The following is a 25,692-nucleotide window of genomic DNA, read 5'->3' as shown; positions in this document are numbered from 1 at the left end:
TGATGATATAAACTCATTAGTTAAATAACAGTAGTTTAGGAATAATTCACAAAGGATCCTAGTAACAATTAAATACTTTGTACAGCTTATCTCTCACAAAAAGTTCAATAAACTTCCACAATGAATTAAAAGAGAATTTACAGCTGCAGTTATGTCACATTCTTTGATCCTTTTCAGAAGTAGACTTGACTGGAGAAATTATTAACTAGAGATGGCATGATACAGCAAAATGAAAAAAACAAGATGTCATATTCACTGATTCAATGTAATTTATACATCGTAACGTTTCACATGCCATGGCGCTGACGCGCGTTTCTGTTTGGGAGGGAGCTGCTGTGAGACCTTGTACCAAGCTCTGTATCTGTATTCATTACAATGGAATGTGTTTGGGTTATCTTCTCTGCTCAAGGACTTTTCCCGCAGACCATCAGAAACCGTTAGGAGCACCTGGGATTGTGAACTTGGGAAGATTCTACGGGGGGAGGGATTTCATTTGCACCGAGGGTTTTTAGTTTGAATTTGCCGCGCTTTCATCATTCTCAGCTTTCTCTGTGATCCTGTATACTATTCTTTAATAAATCAGATATCTTTGAATTCACACTCACGAGTCTGATGGTGTTTTAGAATAGGCAACCATTACACAAGAGTATTATTTTTGAAAAGATATACTCAAAAATGTACCTTCAAATACATTATTGTTTATGTTTTCATCTATGAATCTGTTAAGTTTAACCAATTTTATTAGGATTTATATCCAGATAAATGGCTTAAGGATGGAAGACTGAAATTAGTAAGAGCCTAAAAACATGTACAGGTTTTTAAAATACTGGAACAATAACAACAACAAAACATTTTATAGGACAGCTTTAGAACAGAATACAGCTGCAGTGCACATTTGGGTGAGGTAAAGAAATCAGGTTTTGAGTGCCAAACTGCAGCATTCAGTGTAATATATTAATTACTTACTTTTTGTAAGCACATTTAACATTATATCCAGCAGCAGAATTCAGGACAGGGATCCCAAGATCCTGATATACTTGCTTCCAGACTGCTCCACTTTCAATCTGTAAAACACAATGAAAATATTTTTTGTTTACACTTAAATAAATGATAACACACTGATAATTAAAATAATTCTATAAGGTCTGAAATTGCAAGAAAAGAAATACTTGATGTAAACGAATATCCTTTTATTGCTTTGATATACAAACATGTATTTTCATCTGCCCAAGTCTCTTCACTAGAGATGCATTACTTGAGGAGTATGATATATGCACAAGCAGAAGGACATATAATGGAATTGTCCCTTTCTCTTCTTGATCAGCTAAAGAACTGCCCAATCCTCTAGAATAGAGGGGAAAGGGTGACGAAAGGAATGTATAACTGAAAGGACTTAACTGGCATACCTATAGTGTCTATTATACCAAAATTTGGTACATCTAAGTTGAACAAAGGGCAATTTATTTGCAGGACCGCCTCTCCCTGAGGACATCTGCCAATCCTACCAGATCAGATAGGGTAGGCATGTTCCTGGTCCCTTCCCTTAAATGCTGCCATCTTTTGGGACCTAGGAAGTGTGCCTTTTCCATGTCAACCCCTGCCCTATGGAACACCCTTCCCCCTGAGGTCCAGCAGGTCCCCACCCTTTTAACCTTCTGAAAAGCACTTAAGATCTGGCTTTTTCCCCAAGCAATGAGATAGGGTGAAATGAACTTGTTGTGGGCTTCATGGGAAAGTTTAGCTGTAGTGCCTGGTCTTTTTTGTTTTTGCTTTAATGTTTTATTTTATTGCTGATATACTGTATATATTGCTTTTATTTTGGGGGTGTGAGCCACCCAGAGTTTGGTTTAAGATGGGTGGCCATATAAATGTTTTAAATCAATAAATAAATTGTGAGATAAAGATTATACTTTTTTTTTTTTTAAAAACACTTCAGTGTTCCTGTGGCACATGACACATTACCCAAAGAAATTTAAGGTGACCTAGAATAAGGAGGAAAGCCTGGCCTAAGCTATACAGTTCAATGAGCCACAGCACTAGAATCCACAGATATCTGTTATACAAGAATAATGCTTCAGTGGATAACAGAACAGGTTGATGAGAATGACACATAAGCAAACATTTCATTTTTAGCGATTCAAAATTAAGTACACCTTAATTCATTTACATAATCTTGCTTGTTCCTTACTTATTACATGAAAGTTAAATCATTTCAACTTTTTTTAGCTTTGTTATTAATGACTCAACAACTTTAATTACAGTAACATTAACAACAAAGAAAACCAATTTAAGCTATTACATTAAATGACTAACCACTTCCCTCTTATATACCATTCCTCTTGTTTGACAGCTGGATTTACAAGCTATCTGGAGAAGCTATGACATGAAGTGCCAAGCAAATAATTCTCTCTTACTAACCTTTCCTTCCTCAAAACAAATAAAAAACAAAGTGGAAGTTATTAGACATTTCTACCTAAAGGCACCCTGGGTACTTCAAAAAGGCACATCCCACTGGCTGTTATCTCCATTCACTACAATTTTAACAAAGACTTTCCTTCTCGTCAATGGAACAATATTCTTACCTTATCAAAGAATGTATGTTCTGTCTAAGTGATTACTGGATCCCTTTTTAAATTACATATAAATTAATCCATGTATTTTGTGGTACCTCTAAATTAAGATTTATTCCAAGCAGCTATTTTATAGATAATTAAAATAAATTCCAATTTTGAGGGTGTAAAACAGGTTTTCATTGCTAGAGGTAAGAATATTTAACTCTTAATTTCAGATTAATTCTTAGATTAATGAATTCATTAATACTGAATACATTATAGCTGCAAATTACCATTGGAGCTGCCATTTTAAATCCCACTTAGTGGTCAGTTCACTGCTTTAAATCAATCCATGCAAGCGCTATTTCACAAATATTGATGTTAGCATTGTATCCAATACAAACTAGTATTTTGTCTAGACCCATTTTAACCACACTTTTAAGAATCTTATCTTTAAGCTACTTTATATTTGCAGATCATTATTTCTAGATATGTGAGCAAGTCTCACCTACTTAACAGAATCATGAAGCTGTCAAAATCAGAATCTAAACCCTAATAGAGCTTAAATTCTGAAATATCTTGATCTTCTCTCTCTTCAATAAATATATTAATGTACTGCCATAGGCACAGTAACTATTTTTCCAGTAAACAGTATATATTAGATGTCCATTCTATCATTTACTTAATATTTTTAAGGAAGTATCAATTCCATTATCATAAATTCCATTATATATAATAACTCACTACCACACACAATGTCAAGTCAATTTTGGCTATTGAAGAACAAAATAAAGGTTGCTGTTGGGATGTTTTGATGATGATGATGATGATGATGATGCACTTAAACTCTAAGCAATTGCTATGCTTTCAAGGAAGCACAGAATACAATCAGCCCATACACCTTAAGCCAGAACTTTACTGGATAATTTTCTTTCAACTTTTAAAGCTCCTTTACATGTTATTCTTCCAATGCTAGGACTCCTTCTCATATATAAAAAGGATTTCACCTTGTAGTATTTGATTAATGACTTTTTGTGGTATATACAGTTATTTCTATAAATGTATCTAGCACAAAAAAGGAGAATGTTATTCAAATACTATATTACATTCTTTGCACGAGAAAAACAAATATACAAAGCTGCCCTAAGAGCTGTGTTCTCATCTTCTACACAGCTCTTTTCATAGCTGAGCAAAAACGACATTATTATAGTTGTTTTAGATTGTGAGCTTTTTTTTCTTTCTACCTTGGTTTTGGGTACTTACATTATCAAATCCTCCAAGTTTATGAACAAGTCTGAATAATTTGAAGAGATTCAAGTTTCTGTATCCAAGTACAGGTCGTTTATTAATAGGAGTCCCTGTGAAAGAAAGTATTTTGAATTGTGTGTTTGAGCATGGTGAGAATAATTCTTCATATTAACATTACTGAAAATAAATTAATTTAGAATTTCAGGTTCACAGAAAAATAATGTAACATATATGGTATGCATATTTAGCCAAAAATAATCACAGCCATGTTCAGTGCCACTTACTCCAAATAAATGTGTAGAGTTTAACTGAAGCTTTATCTTCCTAATTAAGAGGTACATAACAAAGTCCAAATAATGGCTTTATTTATAATATGATTTTTTTCCCTCCAAATAATTTAGAGAAGCTTGTACCTATGGGCTCCAGAGGAAGCCAGAACAGAGCTCAGCAGCACTTACACGGGAAACCTTATATTAAAAAGCTTTCGCAAAACTAAAGCAAAGTCATGTTAATAGAAATTTTTGCTAACGTCCTGCGTTTGCTAATGTGTATTTGGCAAATAATTAGAGAATTCCTATTTGCCTTACAATATTCTTGTCAACATCCCATATGATCCAGGCCTTGGGAAGACCTTGGGGGAGGAAGAAATTGGAATTCCATGGGTGATTTTCCTTCCTGCACCCATAATTCTTTATCTGCCAAATACAGGAGCTAGCAAGGATAATAAATAAATTTTAATTGCCTGCTTAGGACTGCAAAAATTGGGAAAAAGTCACTTGGTAAGTGACAGCACTTAGTGGTGGGCTATATTTGGTTTTGGTAGCCTAGAAGTTGTGCAGGCCTATTACAAATATGATATAAAAACATCTGAGAGGGTTTTTTTTTTATTTACTACATTTTGTAGCCTTTTAAATTAATATTTTGTTAACACTGCACTGTAACTTTAATAGTAAGCTGCCTTGGGAACACTACCAAACTAAAACATTTATAATTAATTTTGATTCCTATTGTATAGATGTTATGAACTAAGAATGCAAATCTAAAAAAGGAACACACTCAACTATCAGGAATGAAATGCAACATGATACAGAACTGTATTAAATTCTCATACAGTTAAACAAGCTATATGGTAAACCCAGTGAAATGCTCACCCCTATCTTCCATGAATTTATAGAGCTGTTGCAGAAAGTTCTCTCTTTCTTCAGGAAAGGGTTCTATTTCTTCCTAATGAAATAAAGAAAAAATTTACATAGCCTGTCACCTCAAAAACCAACCACACAGAAATAAAATATTTTAAAATTAAGTTTTATACTATTATAGGACATTATAATGTTTTACTCTAAAGGTCAATATTGTTTTTAATATCTTTAAACTAAAAATCTTTTTTCAAATCTATTTTATCACAAAATATTTAGAGAGTTCCACTGTGCAAAAGTACAGAAAATTTAATACAAACAAAACTTGCAATCTTATGAATTTCTACTGAGAAATTAGTCTTGCTTTCTGTGGGATTACTCCTAGGAAAACTTCTACAGGACTGAAGCTTTAACCTGCCTTAATGAACACTTAAGTACAATTATATCTAACTAAATTCATTAATCTATTGCATGTTATTTGATTAAAGCAATGAACTGGGAATTCAATTTTCTCCTTTAAAAAACAACATATTTTATTGTGGATTCCTCACCTTTTAGACTGATAAACATTTGCTGATAGTTCAAGAGCTCAACCCACAGTTACGAATGCAATGATGGCTTCATTAGCTTTACATTTACATATTCCTTCCATTATTCAAGCTATAATTCTTGACTAAAGAACCCAGTTATGGGTTCCACAAGTGACGGAGAATTTCCCTGAAGGTGACATTGATCAAATACTCATTTTCACTACTGTATGTATGAAGCCTGATTGAAATGACTAGCAAGGTTTGCAAATACAAACCTAAATACATGCAGTGTAATACAAACCTATTACACTATAGGACTATACTTGCCTCTTCTTCACTGCTATTATCTTCTTTCTCCTTTTCATCTTCTTCCTCCTCTTCTGCTTCACTACTGGAACTTTCTTCTTTCAACTCAGTCTTCCAGTTACTAGGAACAGTTCTGTTTTTACAGAATTCTAAGGCCTGATCAAAAGCTGTAAATAGAATTAATTTTATTAGAATGGAATGACCTACCTGAAACAGTCAAATCCTGACTTAATATGAGCTTTGTGCAGCTATACAGAGTCCCTTTCCTTCTATTTAACTGTGTGAATGAACAAATAAGGTAAAAAAGTTTAACAACAGCTTATGCCTGAACTGAAAATAATTTTAAGGGTTTCTAAACAAGGCAGGATACAGTATATGCCTTGGTTTGAAGTTGACTTCCATTTCCTAGCTTGCTTGCAAGCTCTTACCCATGGTTAATCTGAAGTCAGAGTTTTTCCTATTCAAAAAGTGATGTAGCTCAGCCAGCAAATAGATACAACTAACAAGACGAACAGCTAACTAGATTAACCAAGCTTACCATGCTGTGGAAATAGGGACTTTGGCTTCAACTGCCTAAAAACAATTGTTTTAACTTGCTAATAACTTTCTTCATCTTCTTCTGGGCAAATGAGGTCAGCAGGAAACATTATTTTGTTGGCATTTAAAAGCTTCACTGGCTACAATTTATATTTGTGCACAATTCTAGGTGCTGGCTTTGCTGAACAAAATTCTAAATGGCTAGGGACTCAAGTACCTAAGAAATACTTCATTCCATGAAAAAATCCCTTATTATGAAGATCAAAGTTACTAATTACAATTCTTCAGTTTCCTAAAGTATAATTGACAGCAATAAAGGATATGGCTTTTTCAGTTGTAGTTACTAGCCTTACCATCCTTAATTGTTTTTTCAAGTACCAATTAAAGATACTGCTTTTGTCATAAGTTTTATGGCTAAGCTTGCAGTTTCTCCAATTGTTTTTAAGCCTTAAAATGTTTTAATTTGCTACAGCTTGATTTGTACTGTTGATTCTCTTTATTTTTAATTATGTGGTAAACTTAGAGATGGTATCAAGACTTGGTAGACCACTCTTTGACTGCATGGGTGAAAGTAGGCAGCATAACCGCTGAAAACTGCTGGCATGATTTCCTGCCATTTTAGGACAGGAAACACATGAAAATTGTAGTATAAGATCTAAAATAGGCATAACACAGTTTTAAAAACAAAGAAAATCCAATCCACTCAACCCAGGAAAAGGTTAACATTTAGAGCTTGGCATCTGATTTTTTTCAGTTACCTGGTAGTAGGAATGAGCAATTTTTTTACAGCCAGAAGCTACTCTTAACTGGCCCAGTGGAGGTGAGGGCAAGTGCTCTGGTGGGTGGGGTAAGTCCTCAAAGAGCCCCCCCCCAAATTTAAATCTAGCCCTTAAGCATGGAAAAGTTGCTTATTCGTAGTGTACATTTACTGAAAAGATCAAATCCCAAGCTCTACATGTTAAAGTGACAGCAGTACAAACACTGAAATGGATAACAATGTTATGAAATGTACTGTATATAAAAATATATTTGTGGGTATATTTATATGTTAGAAAAATATTGTTCAAGATAAAGAAGTTATTTTGAAAAATGAGAAAAAAAATACTCTCACTGAAATAAATATCCCTACCAAAAAAAGAGAAAAGGTAAAAAAGAAATGAGAGAGAGAGAAAGAAAAAATCCTGGCCTTTTCTATGTCCTACCTATTTTCTATCATAAGGCACCCTCTGTGGCCCTTGCCCCCAATGTTAAATACAGAGGGCAGACCAACAAGGAAGTTCACACTTGTAAAAGTGCAGAAATTCTGACTGAAAGGTAGAGAGAGAGAAAAAAAAGTTGACTACTGGTATTCCTGGCAACACTTTTCAGAATTCTCAATCTAATCTAACTAACCCATTTCTGTTCTACCTAATTATAACTGAGTTTAAAAACACTGCCTCCCACTTCTAATTTCAAGGTTAATTTTTACCTTGTTTTAATGCAGCATCAGGTTTTGGTGAAGACTCAGTAATTTCCCGAACATCTTTCCTTGGTACTGAAGAGCTGAACAAATTGTGATAAAAATATTTTAAAAAATAAAAATTTTATGTATTTGACCTTTGTCAAGTAAAGCAATCTTCTATTATTAACTATATATAGAATGTGAATCTTCTATTGGTACAAAAGAAAAAAGAATTTTAAAAAAACTTTAAAAATTGAAAACTTTAAAAAAAACCCTCTCAGACTTCTTCATGTAGATCTTGTCAGTTATTACTAAAAATATTAGTTATTACTAAAAGAGGAAAATAAAGATTTATGATTTGAAGTTTTAAAAAGTGCTAAAAGGTTTTCTTAAAAAAAACCCAGAAAAAATATAAGAGCTCTACATCCAAACACAGAATGAAAAAACAGGAAGGGGAACACCCAGTTTTCCTAGTGATGAAGCACAGATAACTGCCTAATAGCACAATCATATGTATGCCTTCTGAGAAGTAAGTTTCTTCAAAATAAACTACACTAAAGTTCCCTTCAATTCAATGGACTTTACTAAAGGATTACATAACTGGACCATAGTGTCCTAGGCTGGGTACCTAACATGCTAACAAGATTGGGGAATAGGACCAGTTGTCTTTTCCTGTAATCATATAGTAGCTGCAGAGGGAAGCTGCATGATCTCAGGAAAAGACGACTTTAAGAAGCTGCAGACAGGTTCTAAAAGTTGCACTCCAAAGCAATTTTTCCTAATCATTTCTGAAGCACTGCATATTCTGCTATTTGCCTTTGTTCTTTTATGGAGCAAATGGGCACACTTTCAAATTCAGCACTTAATTGTAGCTGCCTATCACTTTATTTTCTAAGAAAGCTTATGGGCCATTTGAAACCCAGAGACATTCTTGGAAATAAAGATGGTGGTGGAAGTTTACAACATGCCAAGACTCCAACATTCAAGGGAGACAGGAGAAAACCTGGTATGTACTGAAGGAGGTATCCATGAGCACACTGGTGCCCCGAAGTATCATCCTGGGACTTCAGAACTAGGCTGACATCTTTTGTTTTCTTTTTTGGTCCAACTGCTTTTTTTTTTTTAAATCAGCAGAAGTGAGAAACATCAAAAATTGCAGAAAGTATGGCACTGATGATACTTTTCAAACTGACTGAAATAAGACTGTATTGTCATTATCATAATGACTTACAAGCATACTAAACAATGGAAAAGCAGCATTTTGTTTAGAAATACTAAAGCAAAAACAGACTTTAAGTTGTAGAAATATTCTATCCATCCACTATGATATTACTACAAAACAGCACACTGCTTCCTGATATATTTGGAAGTAGAGGGCAAGATGCATAATTATTTTGTTCATTCTATCCCTCTCCTTCATTCTCATGAATAAAACAGGTCTGTGTCCATCTGCCATCTCTGTTAGTTACATCTCAGCAGTTAGACAAATAGTAATTAAAACAAACATTTTCACTCACAATTTGCCATCCTTGAAAGAACGAACAAGAACATTATCCTTCTTTACTGCAACTTCATCACTACAATCTGGACAAACCACCTGTATAGAAATAAAAAATAATTATTTAAATTACACCAAAATTTTTAGTTAAAATTATATAAAAGATCTCAAAAACATATTTTTATGCATATTGTAGAGTCCATACATCTGGTTGTTGTCATGGATGCTTAGCACAAAAAATCCCCTTTTCCAACTGCTCTAGATATTTCAAGAAAGTTGTGGGAGAGGATCTTAAATTGTGTCCTGCATGAAGAACAAAACCCTTGGACTCCATCAGTCCTCTGCCATATGCCAATAACTGTTATGTTCACTGTTTCAATGTGCACTGTACATCGTAACGTTTCACATGCCATGGCGCTGACGCGCGTGGCTGTTGGGAGAGAGCTGCTGGGAGACCTTGTGCCAAGCTCTGTATCTATGTTCGTTTCTTTGGAATGTGTTTGGGTTATGTGCTCGGCTCAAGGACTTTTACACCGCATCATCAGAAGCTGTTGGGAGCACCTGGGATTGTGAGCCTGGGAAGATTCTACGGGGGGAGGGATCTTGGTTGTACCGAGGGGTTTTAGTTTGCATTTGGCGCGCTTTTCCCATTCTCAGCTTTCTTTGTACTTGCATACTATTCTTAAATAAACCAGATTTTATTAAGCTCTTGCTTGTGAGTCTGAGAGTATTTTAGGATAGGCAACCATTACATAAAGCTGAGAATCTCCAAAGTACACCGCTAGCTCCTACCGAGATCAATTCTTGTGAGGGAAACAGTTAGCGATGGCAGAGTCGAAACTAGCATCCGGGGAGCTTGAGGAGTCGACTAACCCATTACTCGAGTCAACAGTTCGGAGTAGAGAGCCGACCCCCACCCCGAACTTTTGTATTACCCGAAGGAGTCGAGTTCCAGCCCTGAGCTGGGGGGATCTAGCGATGGGGGAGAGCCAGAGCAACCGGCACCGCGTGGATCACCCGCAGAGCTGATCAGCTGGGATACAATGGGAGAGCCCCAGCCAGGGACGTCCCAGGCATCGTGGAAGCACCGTTTCCCGCTGACTCCAGAGGTGGAATCTACCACGGTAGCAGCGGGGAGGCAGCCTGGCGTGTGACAGAGGGAGGAATCTCAAACCCCTGAGAGGCTGAGAGTACTGGAGGCGAAAATGGAATCGGTGGAGTATCTGCTAAAAAACCTGCCTTTGGCGATGGGCGGCCAGGCGAGATACGATGGAAGTCCTAGCTTCACGCAACCATCACCCTCCTCTCCCCCGAACCGCTGGCCAAGCGGGGCCGCAGACGACTCCAGGATGGATCTCCGCCCCGAAGAGGAACCACTACCGTGACCTGGGGTCCCACCGCTCGACCTGCCGCTGGTTTCGCTCCAGCAGGAGGGGCGGTGAAGGACTTTTCTGTCAAATTTGATGGGGATCCCACCAAGCTATCCTTTTTCCTAACTAATGCGAAGAGCTACATGGAGCAATTCGGGCCATGCTTCCCTTCTGAAAAGACTAAGATAACGGCAGTGGCCACTAAGCTAAAAGGCAGAGTGGCGGACTGGTATGTCCAACTAACAGAGGCTGACGCCCCTGAGCTCGAGTCCTTTGAAGACTTCTTGTTGGCATTAAAGCTGCATTTTGAGGATCCTCTGGCCAAGGCAAGAGCTAAGGAGGCGCTAAAGGATCTCATCCAGGGCCCCAGGTCGGTAGCCGACTATGCCCTGGAATTTAAAGCCTTGGCAGGCAAGGTCCCCGATTGGTCTCAGTCAACCTTAGTAATTAAAAGCAGTAATTTTAATTTAATAGGCAACCATTACAATAACTCAGCGGAGAGGGAAAAGTAGGGTTCCATTTTACCTAAACATATACTCTATATTGTGTATATACAAACCGCAATTTACACTTATAGTTACATGTATAGTTATTGTTGCATTTATGATTTTATTGAAATTTTTATTTTTATTGTGAACCGCCCAGAGTCCCCCATGTGGAGGAGATGGGTGGTGATAAAAATTTGATAAATAAATAAAATAAATAGTTGTTTTCAATGGCTATTAAGCATCAAAAATTTAAAATAAGGCCTTTTATCAATTTAGTCTCCTGCATATTCAATAAATTGTGCGTCATTCTGAATTTGTTTTGTATCAAAGCATTGATTTATTAAAGACTGCAACTAAAATTTAAATCTTATTTCTAGGACTATATTATCTCTTTCAAAACAATTTTTTAAAGAATACAGAAGGCAAATACTTACCAAAGCTGGAAACCAAATATTTTTCTTTTTGTCCATAGTAACAGTTTCTACACATACAACTTTTCCTAATAATTCGTCAGTTTGTTTTCTGTCATCTTCATCTTCATCACTTGAGGATGAGGAAGATTCTTCTTCTGGGCTACAAGGAAAACATTGTTCCCATATAATTTTTTATTATAGAATTTACAGCTAGGATTGGTGTGAAAAGTGAACTTTTGCTTAGGCACAGGCTTATGCTTTATGCCTTTACAGTGAACTAGAGGAGAGAACTATGGAATGAATGAATGAATATGGTGGCTGATGCTAGAAAAATAGTTACTATCAATAATTTTCCATTAAACAGCCCTCCATCGTCATATAGTACCAAAGGGCATTTTGACTCAGCCTTAATTCTGATCCAATACATTTTTTAAAATTAGAATAATTGCATTTATTATTTTATCAGCTGCCTTTGTTAGTGCTAGTGAATTTTATTGATACCGTCTTCTAAGCTTAGTTTCTTATTGTTTGGACTATGTATTATGAGCCAACCTGAGAAAAGAGAAATATAAATTGACTATAGTAAACCAATCTGATTGACTGATTATGTGCCATCAAGTTAGTGTTGACCCTTAGTGACAACACAGATAGGTTTTCTCCATGATAATCTGTCCATAACCTGTTATTTCAGGTCTTCCAACGATGCATCCATTGCCATTTTAACTGAATCCATCTACCTTGCTGCTGGTTGAGCTCTCCTTTTCTTTCCTTCCACCTTACCCAGCATTATGGACTTTTTAAAAGAGATAGGTCTTTGCATATTGCGCCCAAAGTAGGATCACTTGTGCCTGGTCACAAGTGCCTCAAGTGAGAACTGTGGACTGATTTGTTCAATAATCAGTTTGTTTGTTTTCCTGCCTATCCATGGTATTTTGAGGAGTCTTTTCCCAACACCAAAGTTCAAAAGCATCAATATTCTTTCTATCCTGCTTCTTCAAAGTCCAACTTTTACTTCTATAGAGTATTGCAGGGGAAACCATTCCCTATACAATTCTGATATTTCTGGGTCATATCACAGCATCTGAATATATTTTCCAAGGACTTCATTACTACTCTACCAACTGCTAGTTTGTGGTGCATTTTTGACTACTGGTTCTTTTACAGGTAGTTCTTGACTTATAACCATTCATTCAGCAATTGTTATGGAGTGTGTCTCTGAAGGTGGGCTGATGTAGTGGATTTCGGCAGTGCCACTGGTTCTCAGAAAGGAGGGAGCACATTCCAAGGAGGTGGAGGAGATAAGCAGAGGCACAGTCTGGGGAGCAATGGTGGGAAAATGGAAGAGGTTCAGGATAGCCCCGTCCTAGAGTCTTCCAGGTTATTTCCCCTTAGGTTAGGTAGAGTACTTTTAGTCTGACCAGATTCTGTCTATACGGTGTGAGCAAATAAATAACTGGAGTTTGAATGGACTGACTCTTTGTTGTTCTTGGGCTGAGCCTGACAGCAATCATTTGAAGTTACGACGGTGCTTAACCAAGGGACTTACCACTGGTCCCTGAAATGAAGGTTGTTGCAGTGCCCCCACAGTCACATGATCACGATCAGGGCACTTGGCAACCCATTCACACTTACAACCTGTTGCCAAGCACCTAGTGATCAAGTAATCACCTTTTGTAACCTTCCCTGCCAGCTTCCCCAGAAAGTCAACAGGGAAGCCGGCAGGGAAAGTTGCAAGTCGCTGGGGTAAGTCTCCCCCACCTACACGTCCTCCCCAACCCACAAGGCACCTCTTGTGCACCCCTGCACGCCCTTCCTGGCCTGCGTCACACCCTTGCATGCCCTCTCCGACCTGCACAGTGCCTCTCGCGCACCCCTTGCATCCTTTCTGACACATGTGGCACCTCTTGTGCACCTCTGCACATCCTTCCCACACCACACACCACAGCCCAACACGCCCTCCCCAACCCTCACAGCACCTCTCCCGCACCTTCCCTGCACCCCCCCCACACCCCCTCACTCCCTCCCCCACCAGGCAGCAGCCAGTTATCTGCCTGCTGGCCTGGGGCTTGCAACTTGCTGCTGGCTGCCCCACTGATTTTGGATGTGGGAAGTCGGCAGGACGTTGCCTCACCTAATGACTGTGGGTTTCAGTTAATGACAGCAACCAGGACTTCAGGGATTGCCACTGCTAAGCGATGCGGTTGTACTTTATGACCACCATCACTTAGAAACAGAAATTCTGGTCCCAAATAGAGGACTACCTGTATTGTTGTTAGTCAATAAAAAGCAGAAATTATCTACCACTTCACATGACAACAAAACACATCACAACACTTCACTTCACATCAGATGACCACCAGATCTACTACTGTGGACAAGAGGACCAGAGAAGAAATGGAGTAGCCTTCATAATTAATAGTAAAGTGGCTAAAGCAGTGCTTGGATACAATCCAAAAAATGACAGAATGATCTCAATTCAAATTCAGGGCAAGCCATCTAACATCACAGTGATCCAAATATACGCCCCAACCACAGATGCTGAAGAAGCTGAAGTAGAGCAGTTCTATGAGGATCTGCAGCACCTACTGGACAACACACCTAAAAGAGATGTTAGTTTCATCACGGGAGACTGGGTGGGCAGTCAAATGACACCTGGAATTACAGGTAAGCATAGCCTGGGAGAACAAAATGAAGCAGGACATAGGCTGATAGAATTTTGCCAAGATAACTCACTCTGCATAACAAACACTCTCTTCCAAAAACCTAAGAGACGACTTTATACATGGACTTCACCAGATGGACAACACCGAAATCAGATTGACTACATCCTTTGCAGCCAAAGATGGCCGACATCTATACAGTCGGTAAAAACAAGACCTGGGGCTGACTGTAGTTCAGATCACAAACTTATTGCACAATTTAGGATCAGACTAAAGAGACTGGGGAAGACCAACAAATCAGTTAGATATGAGCTCACCAATATTCCTAAGGAATATGCAGTGAAGGTGAAGAATAGATTTAAGGGAGTGGATTTAGTAGATAGGAAGAACTATGGACAGAAGTTCGCAACGTTGTTCAGGAGGTGGCAACAAAATACGTACATCCCAAAGAAAGAGAAAACCAAGAAGGCAAAATGGCTGTCTGCTGAGACACTAAAAGTAGCCCAAGAAAGGAAAGCGAAAGGCAACAAGGGTAGGGGGAGATATGCCCATTTAAATGCAAAATTCCAGAGGTTCGCCAGAAGAGAGAAGGAATTGTTTTTAAACAAGCAATGCGCGGAAGTGGAAGAAGACAATAGAATAGGAAGGACAAGAGACCTCTTCCAGAAAATTAGAAACATTGGAGGTAAATTCCAGGCAAAAATGGGTATGATCAAAAACAAAGATGGCAAGGACCTAACAGAAGAAGAGATCAAGAAAAGGTGGCAAGAATATACAGAAGACCTGTATAGGAAGGATAACAATATTGGGGATAGCTTTGACGGTGTGGTCAGTGAACTAGAGCCAGACATCCTGAAGAGTGAGGTTGATTGGGCCTTAAGAAGCATCGCTAATACAAGGCAGCAGGCAATGATGGTATCCCAGCTGAACTGTTCAAAATCTTGCAAGATGATGCTGTCAAGGTAATGCATCCTATATGCCAGCAAATTTGGAAAATACACGAATGGCCATCAGATTGGAAGAAATCAACTTATATCCCCATACCAAAAAAGGGAAACACTAAAGAATGTTCAAACTATCAAACAGTGACACTTATTTCACATGCCAGTAAGGTAATGCTCAAGATCCTGCAAGGTTGACTCCAGCAATTCATGGAGCGAAAATTGCCAGATGTACAAGCTGGGTTTAGAAAAGGCAGAGGAACTAGGGACCAAATTGCCAATATCCGCTGGCTAATGGAAAAAGCCAGGGAGTTTCAGAAAAACATCTATTTCTGTTTTATTGACTATTCTAAAGCCTTTGACTGTGTGGACCGTAACAAATTGTGGCAAGTTCTTAGCGGTATGGGGATGCCAAGTCATCTTGTATGCCTCCTGAGGAATCTGTATAACGACCAAGTAGCAACAGTAAGAACAGACCACGGAACAACGGACTGGTTTAAGACTGGGAAAAGAGTACAGCAGGGTTGTATACTCTCACCCTACCTATTCAACCTGTATGCAGAACACATCATGCTATGTGCTGGGCTTCAGGAATCCAAGGCTGGGGTTAAAATTGCTGGAAGAAACATTAACAATCTCAGATATGCAGATGATACCACTTTGATGGCTGAAAGCGAGGAGGAACTGAGAAGCCTTATGATGAAGGTGAAAGAAGAAAGCGCAAAAGCTGGATTGCAGTTAAACCTAAAAAAAACCCCAAGATTATGGCGACTAGCTTGATTGATAATTGGAAAAGAGATGGAGAAAATGTAGACAGACTTTGTATTTCTTGGCGCGAAGATTACTGCAGACGCTGACTGCAGTCAGGAAATCAGAAGTTTAATCCTTGGGAGGAGAGCAATGACAAATCTCGATAAAATAGTTAACAGCAGAGACATCACACTGACAACAAAGGTCCGCATAGTTAAAGCAATGGTGTTCCCCGTAGTAACATATGGCTGCGAGAGCTGGACCATAAGGAAGGCTGAGAGAAGGAAGATCGATGCTTTGGAATTGTGGTGTTGGAGGAAAATCCTGAGAGTGCCTTGGACTGCAAGAAGATCAAACCAGTCCATAATCCAGGAAATAAAGCCAGACTGCTCACTTGAGGGAATGATATTAAAGGCAAAACTGAAATACTTTGGCCACATTATGAGAAGACAGGACACCCTGGAGAAGATGCTGATGCTAGGGAGAGTGGAGGGCAAAAGGAAGAGGGGCCGACCAAGGGCAAGATGGATGGATGATATTCTAGAGGTGACAGACTCGTCCTTGGGGGAGCTGGGGGTGGTGACAACCAACAGGAAGCTCTGGCGTGGGCCGGTCCATGAAGTCACGAAGAGTTGGAAGCAACTGAACAAATAAACAACAAAACAACTTCCACCACTTCAATATCTTCATTGTCAGTCTTAAGGCTGATTGCTGAATCTGCTGTCATTACCTTGGTGTTATTTATATTCAATTATAGTGCCATTTTTTCACTATGCTACTTGACTTTCATTACTGGAACTTGAAGATCATTTGCATTTTCAACTGTCAGAGTTGTAAATAAGTGGAGAACATACAGCCTTGTCTTACTCTTTTGCTAAGCTGGAGCAAGTCTGTTTTGCCACTTTCTGTCTGAATGATGGCTTTCTGACCTGTGCATAGGTTTCACATGAGGATAATGAGGTATTCCGGAATTCTCATTTTTCTAAGGGGATTCCACAGCTTGAAATGATCCACATAATCAAAGGCCTTTCTCTAATCAATGAAGCACATATGGACTTCCTTTAGGTATTCTTTGGTTTTCTAAATCATCTAGCATGCAAATGATACCACAAGATGATACCACAAGAGAGATTATTGCTGATGATACCATTAGCAATAATGTCTCTTGTTCCTTGGATTCTTCTAAAGCTAGCTTGAACATTTGGCATATTCCTTTTCATGTAGGAAAGGACTCTGCATTGGACAATCCTAAATACTATTTTGCTAGCATCTCAAATTAATGCTATTGTACAACAGTTTGCACACTCTGTTAACTCTTCTTTCTGTGTTATTGTAGATTGGTATTTTCCAATCTGTTGGCCACTATATTGTTCTCCAGATTTGATGGCCTAGTTTGGTTAGGACCTTTACAGATTCTTCTATTGGTGCCTGTCATATTGTCATCAATTCCTGCAGCCTTCCAACTTGGTAATGACCTGAGTGCGGATCTAACTTTATCTTGTAGTACAGTAGAAGTTCTTGTAAATAGGGCTTATCTTCTAAATTATCCTGGATCCTGACATCTCTATTATACAGTATTTTATAGACTCCATCCTTCTCTGATCTTCTTGGAATTAATTACCATCTGTTCAATGGTGTCATTTAGCATACCAATTTGAGGTTGGAACCTTCTTCTGAGTTCAGAGATCTTTCAGAAGATCTAAAGAAGAACAAGATCTTTTCCTGCTCTTCAGTGACTATTTCAATCTTTAATGTCATTACAGATAGCGTTGTAATACTGTTTCTTGTCTCTTCTAACAGCCCTCTGAAATTCTTTGTTATTTTGTGAGATCTTTGTCTTTCTTGGCTTTGGCTTTTCTTCTCTTTTTGGCAATTTCCACAATTTGTTCTGACATCCAGTTTGCTTTTTTTTTTGTTTCTTGATCTTTAGCAATCTCTTTTCACATTCATCCTTAGCAACTTCTCTGATTTCAGTCACAGTTTCTCTGGTTCCCTATCAATGAGATTCAGGACTTCAAAGCGATTCTGGAAGTTCTCTTTGAAATTGGATTATATACAGTCAAGATCACATCATGGAAACTGGTTGGCTTTCTTCTGCGGCTCCTTTAGCTTAAGTTGGAACTTGCACATGGACAGTTTATTATATATTCCAGAGTCAGTCATTGGCCATGTCTTTACTGTTATAACTGAGCTTCTCCACCTCCTTGTATCAATAATATAGTCAACCTGATTTCTGTATACTCTATCTGGTAATGTATATACATGCACACATACACGTGTGTGTTGTTTTGGTTTTGGAAAACTGTTTTAGCCATGAAGAAATCATTGGATTTACAGAAATTGGTAAGTCATTCTCCAGCTTTATTTCAGTTTCCTAGGCCAAAGTTTGTTTGTTTATCGTATTTTTATCACCACCCATCTCCCCCACATGGGAGACCCTGGGCAGTTCACAGTAAAAACAATTTAAAATTCAATAACATTATAAATAATACCAATATTCAATAAATATAGAATACAATAAAATCCAAGTACGGGCAAATCAAATTCAGCCCAAAAAGGTATAAGGCTGGTCCCTGCAGGGCTAGGGAACTAACCAGCCCCAAGAATGGCTCTTCCTCTCCCCACTCCAAGCATGGTGACAAAACCAGGTTTTCAGCTGTTTTCTGAAGTCCAGAAGAGAGAGGGCTAACCACATTTCCGGGGGAAGGATGTTCCAAAGGGCGGGAGCTGCTGCAGAGTAGGACCGCCTCCTGGACCCCACCAGATGGAATTTTCTTGCAGACAGGGTCCATAGCATACCCTCTCTGCATGACTGGGTGGGACGGGTTGATGTGACAGGGATGAGATGGTCCCTTAGGTAACCTGGACCCATGCCATGTAGGGCTTTAATGGTGATAACCAACACCTTGAATTGGACCCAGAAGCAAACTGGCACCCAATGCAGCTTGCAGAGCAGCTGAGTTATATGTGCTGATCTTGAAGCACCTAAAATCAACCGTGCAGCCACATTTTGGACCAGCTGTGGCTTCCAGATACTCTTCAAGGGTAGCCCCATGTAGAGCGTATTACAGTAGTCTATATAGGAGATGGCCTGGGCATGAGTGACCATTCGAAGGGCCTCTCGCTCCAGGAAGGGGCATAATTGGCACACAACACAAAGTTGCTTCTGGCCACGACTGCCACTCGCTCTTCAAGCAGGAGTTGTGAGTCCAAGAGGACCCCCAAGGTACGTACCGGGTCTGTCTGGGGCAGTGCAACCCCATCAAGAACTAAAAATGGCAAATTCCTGGGAGCTGTGGGGCCATTAACCCACAGCCACTCGGTCTCACCAGGGTTCAGCTGAAGCCTGTTGTTCCCCATCCAGACCCCAACAGCCCCCAGGCACCTGGAAAGGGCAGCCACAGCATCACTTACTTCCCCCGGGATGGAAATGTATAGCTGAGTATCATCAGCATATTAATGATACCTCATCCCATGGAGACGGATGATCTCACCCAGATCATCCCATGGAGATGGATGATCTCACTTGCTACAATTTCATGTAGATATTGAAAAGGAGAGGAGAGAGTACTGAATCCTGCGGCACCCCACAAAGGAGGGGCTGTGGGCCTGATCTCTCCTCCCCTATTAACACCAACTGGGATCGGCCCTGGAGGAAGGAGGTGAACCAGCGTAAAACTACGCCACCCACCCCCAACTCCCTGAGCCGACCCAAAAGGATACCATGGTTGATGGTATCGAAAGCCGCTGAGAGGTCAAGGAGAGCAAGGATGGATGCACTGCCTCCATCCCGCTCCCGCCAGAGATCATCCATAAGTGCGACCAATGCTGTTTCTGTTCCATATCCGGGCCTGAAACCTGACTGAAAGGGGTCCAGATAATACGCTTCATTCAGGATCCTCTGGAGTTGCAATGCCACCACCTTCTCAACCACCTTCCCCATAAAGGGGAGGTGGGAGACTGGATGAAAATTATCCAGTACAGTAGGGTTCAGTGATGGTTTCTTGATGAGGGGGTGCACCAGTGCCTCCTTATAGGCCGCTGCACAATACCCCCTCCCGCAAGGATGTATTTACCATCAACTGGGCCCAACCAAACGTCACCTCCCAAGCTGCCTTCACTAGCCAGGATGGACATGGATCTAACTGACAGGTGGTGGAATTTACAGTCCAGAGGATCTTGTCTGCTTCCTCAGGCCCAACAGGATCAAACTGTTCCCAGATAACTGGGTAAGTACGTTCCCCAGGCATCTCCTGAGACCCTGTCTCATGCTTGGAGTCCAGCTTAGCACGAATCCGAGCAATTTTATCCTGCAGATGCTCCGAAAACTCCTCAGCACGGCCCTGTAGATGATTTTCCAGACCCCCTTTCCCCAACAGGGATTGGGTGATCCTAAACAGGGCCGCCGGGCGGCATTCTGCGGATGCAATAAGAGTGGAGAAGTACTGACGTTTCGCCACTCTTACCGCCACAAGGTAGGCCTTAATTGCAGCTCTAGCTTGTGTCCGGATGGGTTCAGTCTTCGTCTTTCTCCAGTGGCGCTCTAGGCATCTCTTAATCCTCTTCAGAACCCTCAGATCCTCCATGAACCACGGGGAGTATCAGGTTCGATGGGTAAGAGAGGCTGCACAGGCACGATCCTGTCCAAGGCCCCAGCCGCCTGCCTATTCCAGGCAGTGGCCACGGCCTCTGCTGGGCCATGCAGCAAGTCCTCGGGTATAATCCCCAGCTCCCTCTGAAACCCCACTAGGTCCGTTAGTCGCCAGGGGCAGACTGATCAAACAGGTCCTGTCTCCCTGCGGAGGGGAGTGGCATAGGAGAAACTCAGGGCCACCAGGGCGTGGTCTGACCATGACAACGAGGAAAGATGTAACTGTTGGCAGAGTGCTAAGAAAGCATTTGGCCCAGGAGAGATCAGAAAAGTCACACACCAGGCATTTCTATAAAAATAATTTTATTTACAGAAAACAAACATATTTAAAGGCTGTTTGCTGAGAGGAGAGATTTCTCTCAGCTGCATATTCTCTGCAAGCCTACACAGAAGGGAAACTGAAACTAAAACAAGTTCAGGCAAGTTCCTCCCTTAGGCAATGCAACCATTAACACGTGAAAAGGGGACAATTAAATTCAACCTCTTCACCCGGCCAAAATGATTAGTCACCATAGTAACCTTAATCTGTAGTAGAAAACATATTAACAGTAACTCTCCCCTCAGATCACATTGCCACTGCTCCGACAAGAAAACTAAGTCTGGTGTGAGGCCACTGTCTCAAGTTGGGTCCCGAATAATCTGCCGCACCGGGGTGCTGCACTAAAATTAGCGCAGGGTCCATCTGCTGCACCGGGGTTCACCTCCGCGTCGCTCCAGTCCACTGTCCCATCCCAGCGCCTCCCCACAAAGGAGGAGAAAACTCCAGCAAGGGAGGAGGTCCCAGCACAAAAGTGCTGTTGGAGTTAGCAGCCGCCGTTGTAGCCGCCGAGACTCAACCAGGGCTCCTGTTCCCTGCCGCTTACTGCCATTCACTGCTGCTCTGCCCAGGGGTTTCCCCCAGTCTCACCACCCACACGTCAGGTATGGAGGCCAAGCTCTTCCAATCTCCCCCCCCCCAATACAGCCACTTGCGAGGCCAGAGTTAGGGGTAGAGATCTGGGAAACCTCAGAAGTCTCAGAAGTTCATTTTCTTCCTTAATATTTCCAATTTTGGCATTCCAGTCTTCAACCACAAGTGGCACATCTTGTTTGTATATTCTGTCAATTTCAGATTGAACTCATCAGCCTCCTCATAAAGCTCATTACCATCCTCTTCTTTCATATCACTGGTTAGAGCACAAACTTGGATAATCATTATATTAAAGTCTAGTTGTATTATTCAGTCATTGACTGCATTGTAGCTAAGTCTTGTTCTTGCTATCTCTCCTGATTATGAAAGCAATGCTATTCCTTCTTTGTTTTTTGTGCCCAGGGTAATAAACAATGTGATTTTCCGTGTCCAATTCCAGTCCATCTCAATTCACTGATGCCTCAGATGCCAATGGATGGTCAATTTATTTAATCTTTCACTGTGTTGAATTTTCCCAAGTTCATGCTGCTTATGTTCCATGCTTCCATTATAATTCTCTTTGCAGCTTTGGATTATCAGCAGCTATATAGTGCTGGATGATGGGCCCCTCAGGTCAGATGACATTCAACATGCTACTGAGGAAGAGCTGAGGATGTTTCAGAGTAGTAAAGGTGTTTATGTTGAGGCTAGATTAAAGACTTCAGGATGTATTTTGCACCAGCATCCTGTGTACAGCTAGTGGGGCTAACAGTTTTGTACTACTAAATACAAAAAAAAAAGCGCCTATGCTTTCATATGCAATGCTACTCCAACCCCCAACCTCCAAAAGGGGATTATCCATTGGAATGAATGGGCAGTATATTCAGGAGTGATCAAAAGCATTTTCAGCAACTTCTGGAATACACCTTCATAATGCCATTTAGTTTCCACTGCTAGGTTGCAAACAGTGGAACAGGACATCTTCCTTTCTGTCTTGCTTCTCAGAAATAATGGACTGCCCTGTGTAGGAAGCAGCTAAGTGAACTACAAGGTTCATTCAATATCCAGCAAGCTTATGCTTATCTAAACTGTAGATATAAGAGATTAACAACAGCCTTTTCCCTAATCCATTCTAAACTTTGCCTGTATTTAAAAACAAAACAAAACAAAACTAAGATTTGCTTCTGCTTTCCAGGTAACTTCCCACATTTTCATCTTCTAGTTTGAATTATTTGCTGCTGTTTTACTTAGTTCAAATAATTCTAAAATTAAGATAATCATGAACCAGATAATCATTTAAATAAAAAACTTACATGTGATTAGATCTTCTTCCTCTATTGGTTTTCTTTCCTATGACAGGAGTCCCAAAATGTTCAGGGTTGGTAAGAGGGAGCTGATCTAATGTCTGTTGACAAAAGTATTACTTTTTCAATTATTGCAGAGAATTTCACAACACAGATTTGTCAGAATATTAAAAAATACTTTAGTTTGAAAAGATAATTCGGACAGCAGGTTCTAGTGTGTACAAAGGTATTTCATAGAGGTCATAAATCTATCCCAAATGCCACCTTCTCCCTTCCTACCCTCAGTAAGGTAAATAACATAAAGGGGTGAGGTTTCTGGATAGGGAATCTCTATCTTATGGACTAAAGCCCAACTTTCCTGTAGTCATCTCTCCACATGGAAGAACAAGCATTTTGCAGAAGAAAATCACTCCATACAAGACAAGAAAGGAGGTGATCATTCTCACCTCATCCCGCATAAAATACTTTTTCTGTGCAGGAGAGGAGATGCAGTACAGGAACAATCAAAATGTGGGAAAGGTATGCTTTAAGAATTAAAACTACAATATCTATTAAGTTAAAAGGTTCTTATTATTGCAAACTGTTTAGCTGTAGTTATTTGTTCTTAGTATGAGTTATAAAACATTGTTCTATACTTTTAACACATAACTGAAATCTAATTATAATGTCCATGAAACATATGCTTTACAAATAGAAGTCTTTGCCCTAATTTTCCAGTTACAGAAAACTAAATTTGAAGTAAAAGGTATGCTATTTAAGCCACTGACACATAAACACATGACAGTAACAGAGACTCTATTTACCAGAATTACAGATTTTCTAGATTTCACAACTGTACTCCACTGTTGACAGTGAAGCACAACTTATTCATTCCATTCCATTAATCAGTGGACAAACTGATAAAAGCATGCTAAATTTCTACAGCACAGCTAAATTAAAAAGAAAAAAATTACCTCACTTTCAGCAAAATGTCTTTCTCCTTTTAGGCAAAGTGAAGAGCGTCTAAGAGTTTTTTCATCTCCATCATCAAATACTGTTACCAAAGGTAAAAGGAAACGAAATACAAAAATTTGTACAGATTTTTAAAAATTTCCTTAAGTTTAATTAAATTTCAGTTAAACATACAGCGGAGCCTACCTTGTCCCATGATTTTCAAAATAAATTCACCATACTTATCAATTAATTTGATCAGTAGTTTTATTATGACTTCTAACCAAAAATAAATAAATGTAGCATTTTTAAATCATAATGACAGAGTTTCACTTAATCAGATTATCAGAAATACTATAGGTTCTAACCTAAGGAAACTTGTGCAGTGTAAGAGTCTAGCCTTTAAGGACACTTTCTAGAAACAACTGTTCTTCTTTTTTATAGTATGTTTTAGACAGAAAATAAAAATAAGCCCAAACTATACATCGACTTCACATTTTGTAGTTGTGTCAGGAACTAGCCATTGCTTTAATATTGTGATTTATAGAACTATCATAGCCATTGCTTTAAGATTGTGATTTATAGAAAACAAAAAGATTTGTGTAGCCAGAAAGCCAGAGAAGGGAAGGAAGGAGGGGGAGCCCAACAGACAGAGAAGAATCTTAAAATTTTGAAAGGGGAAAAAATTGAAAACATGGTGTAAACTGTGGACTCTCAAATAATAATGAAAACGAAACCCTACATAAAGCAGAATTACACAGCTTTATAGATAATGTTTTGTATTGAAAATATATATATATAATAGTGCTAAACTATGATAATGAGACTGAAGCTCACAACTGGTTATTGGAACTACCAAACCCTGTCCAGATCTCATGGCTATTTTATTTGGCAAATTCTATGCATATACAGTAGGAATTTGTTCTAAGTTTCCGGAAGCAGCTCTGGGCTGACAAGATGCCCCAATAAGACAGACATAGGACAATATTCAGTACTGTACAAAAAACAAATCACAAAAAAGGGGCTGCGAGATACATATGCAATTTATACCTTGAAGTTTGAAACAGAGTCAGATTCTAATTTCTATGAATTGGCAGGAAATTATTATTTAAGACTGTTGCACAACTTTCAATTAACTCTTGTTTCCAATCTCTATTTCTCTTTTCATCGTTACCAAGCAGCTTCTGTCCCAAAACATTCTTAAGTGATTGCACGTCAATTTCAGCGGAGATGCTATATTGAAACTAAAAGTGCTCAGTGAATAAAAAGACCAACCCTTGGTGAAATTATTATAGAAGAAAGTACATTTTTTCCAACCTCTAATTTTTCAGTTGGTGAAAAAAGCAGTTTAAGTTTTCCTTACCTACAGTATACCAACTAGCATCCGTCAATTTATTGATGACAGCTTCCTGATAAGTTCCATCTGGATTCCTGACTTCCACCACAGTTCCTACCTGTAACATAAAAACAACTTTAAAGTTTTTAAAGAGGCACTCTGTTATAAAATACTGAACCACTTCACTTTTTTATTAAATTCAGTTTTTATACTCTGTATTGTAGCATATGAGAGCCTATTTGGTGTAGTGAAGGCACCAGGCTAGAAACCTGGAGACTGTAAGTTCAAGTCCCACCTTAGGCACAAAGCCAACTGGGTGACCTTGGGCAGTCACTCTCTCTCAGCCCTGGGAAGGAAGCAAGGGTGAACCAAAAATCCTGCCAAGAAAACTGCAGGGATTACTTCGGGCACCTGCCAGGAGTCAACATTGACTAGCACACGCGCACACACACACACACACAAATGTAGCATATAGAGAATTTTTTTTTTTTTTAAAAGGTAAAATATAATGTGTTGAAGATCCAAACAGGTAATTAACAAAGCTACACAAGTGGCAGGGTGCGGTGGAATAGACAACTTCATGTTCTGACTGCACACTTCAGGCTATTTTTGAGGATAACAGTCTTTGCCCTCCAGGAATATACACACGACAGGGATAAAAAGCCATGACGCATGTATAGCACACTCTGAATCTCAGCTTGTACAGGCTGCA

General features: G+C 39.5%; 1 protein-coding gene across 3 annotated transcripts in view; it reads right to left on the bottom strand.

The window, feature by feature from the left end:
- ARID4B (AT-rich interaction domain 4B) overlaps positions 1 to 25,692 on the bottom strand; it is a 91,330-nt gene that overhangs the window by 36,110 nt on the left and 29,528 nt on the right. For all 3 annotated transcript variants that reach the window (XM_063306571.1, XM_063306579.1, XM_063306583.1), the window contains exons 5-14: positions 25,008 to 25,098; positions 23,668 to 23,747; positions 22,724 to 22,815; positions 11,541 to 11,679; positions 9,268 to 9,347; positions 7,778 to 7,851; positions 5,790 to 5,939; positions 4,952 to 5,020; positions 3,816 to 3,910; positions 967 to 1,064 (exon numbers count right to left, since the gene is read on the bottom strand). In XM_063306571.1, coding sequence (XP_063162641.1) covers positions 967 to 1,064; positions 3,816 to 3,910; positions 4,952 to 5,020; positions 5,790 to 5,939; positions 7,778 to 7,851; positions 9,268 to 9,347; positions 11,541 to 11,679; positions 22,724 to 22,815; positions 23,668 to 23,747; positions 25,008 to 25,098 — 968 coding nt within the window. The remainder of the gene's footprint in view (positions 1 to 966; positions 1,065 to 3,815; positions 3,911 to 4,951; positions 5,021 to 5,789; positions 5,940 to 7,777; positions 7,852 to 9,267; positions 9,348 to 11,540; positions 11,680 to 22,723; positions 22,816 to 23,667; positions 23,748 to 25,007; positions 25,099 to 25,692) is intronic.

This window comes from Candoia aspera, chromosome 1 (genome assembly GCF_035149785.1).
Source record: "Candoia aspera isolate rCanAsp1 chromosome 1, rCanAsp1.hap2, whole genome shotgun sequence".
Classification (NCBI taxonomy): Eukaryota; Metazoa; Chordata; class Lepidosauria; order Squamata; family Boidae; genus Candoia; species Candoia aspera.
The sequence above is the reverse complement of the archived record's forward strand: the minus strand, read 5'-3'. Positions and strand labels throughout refer to the sequence as shown.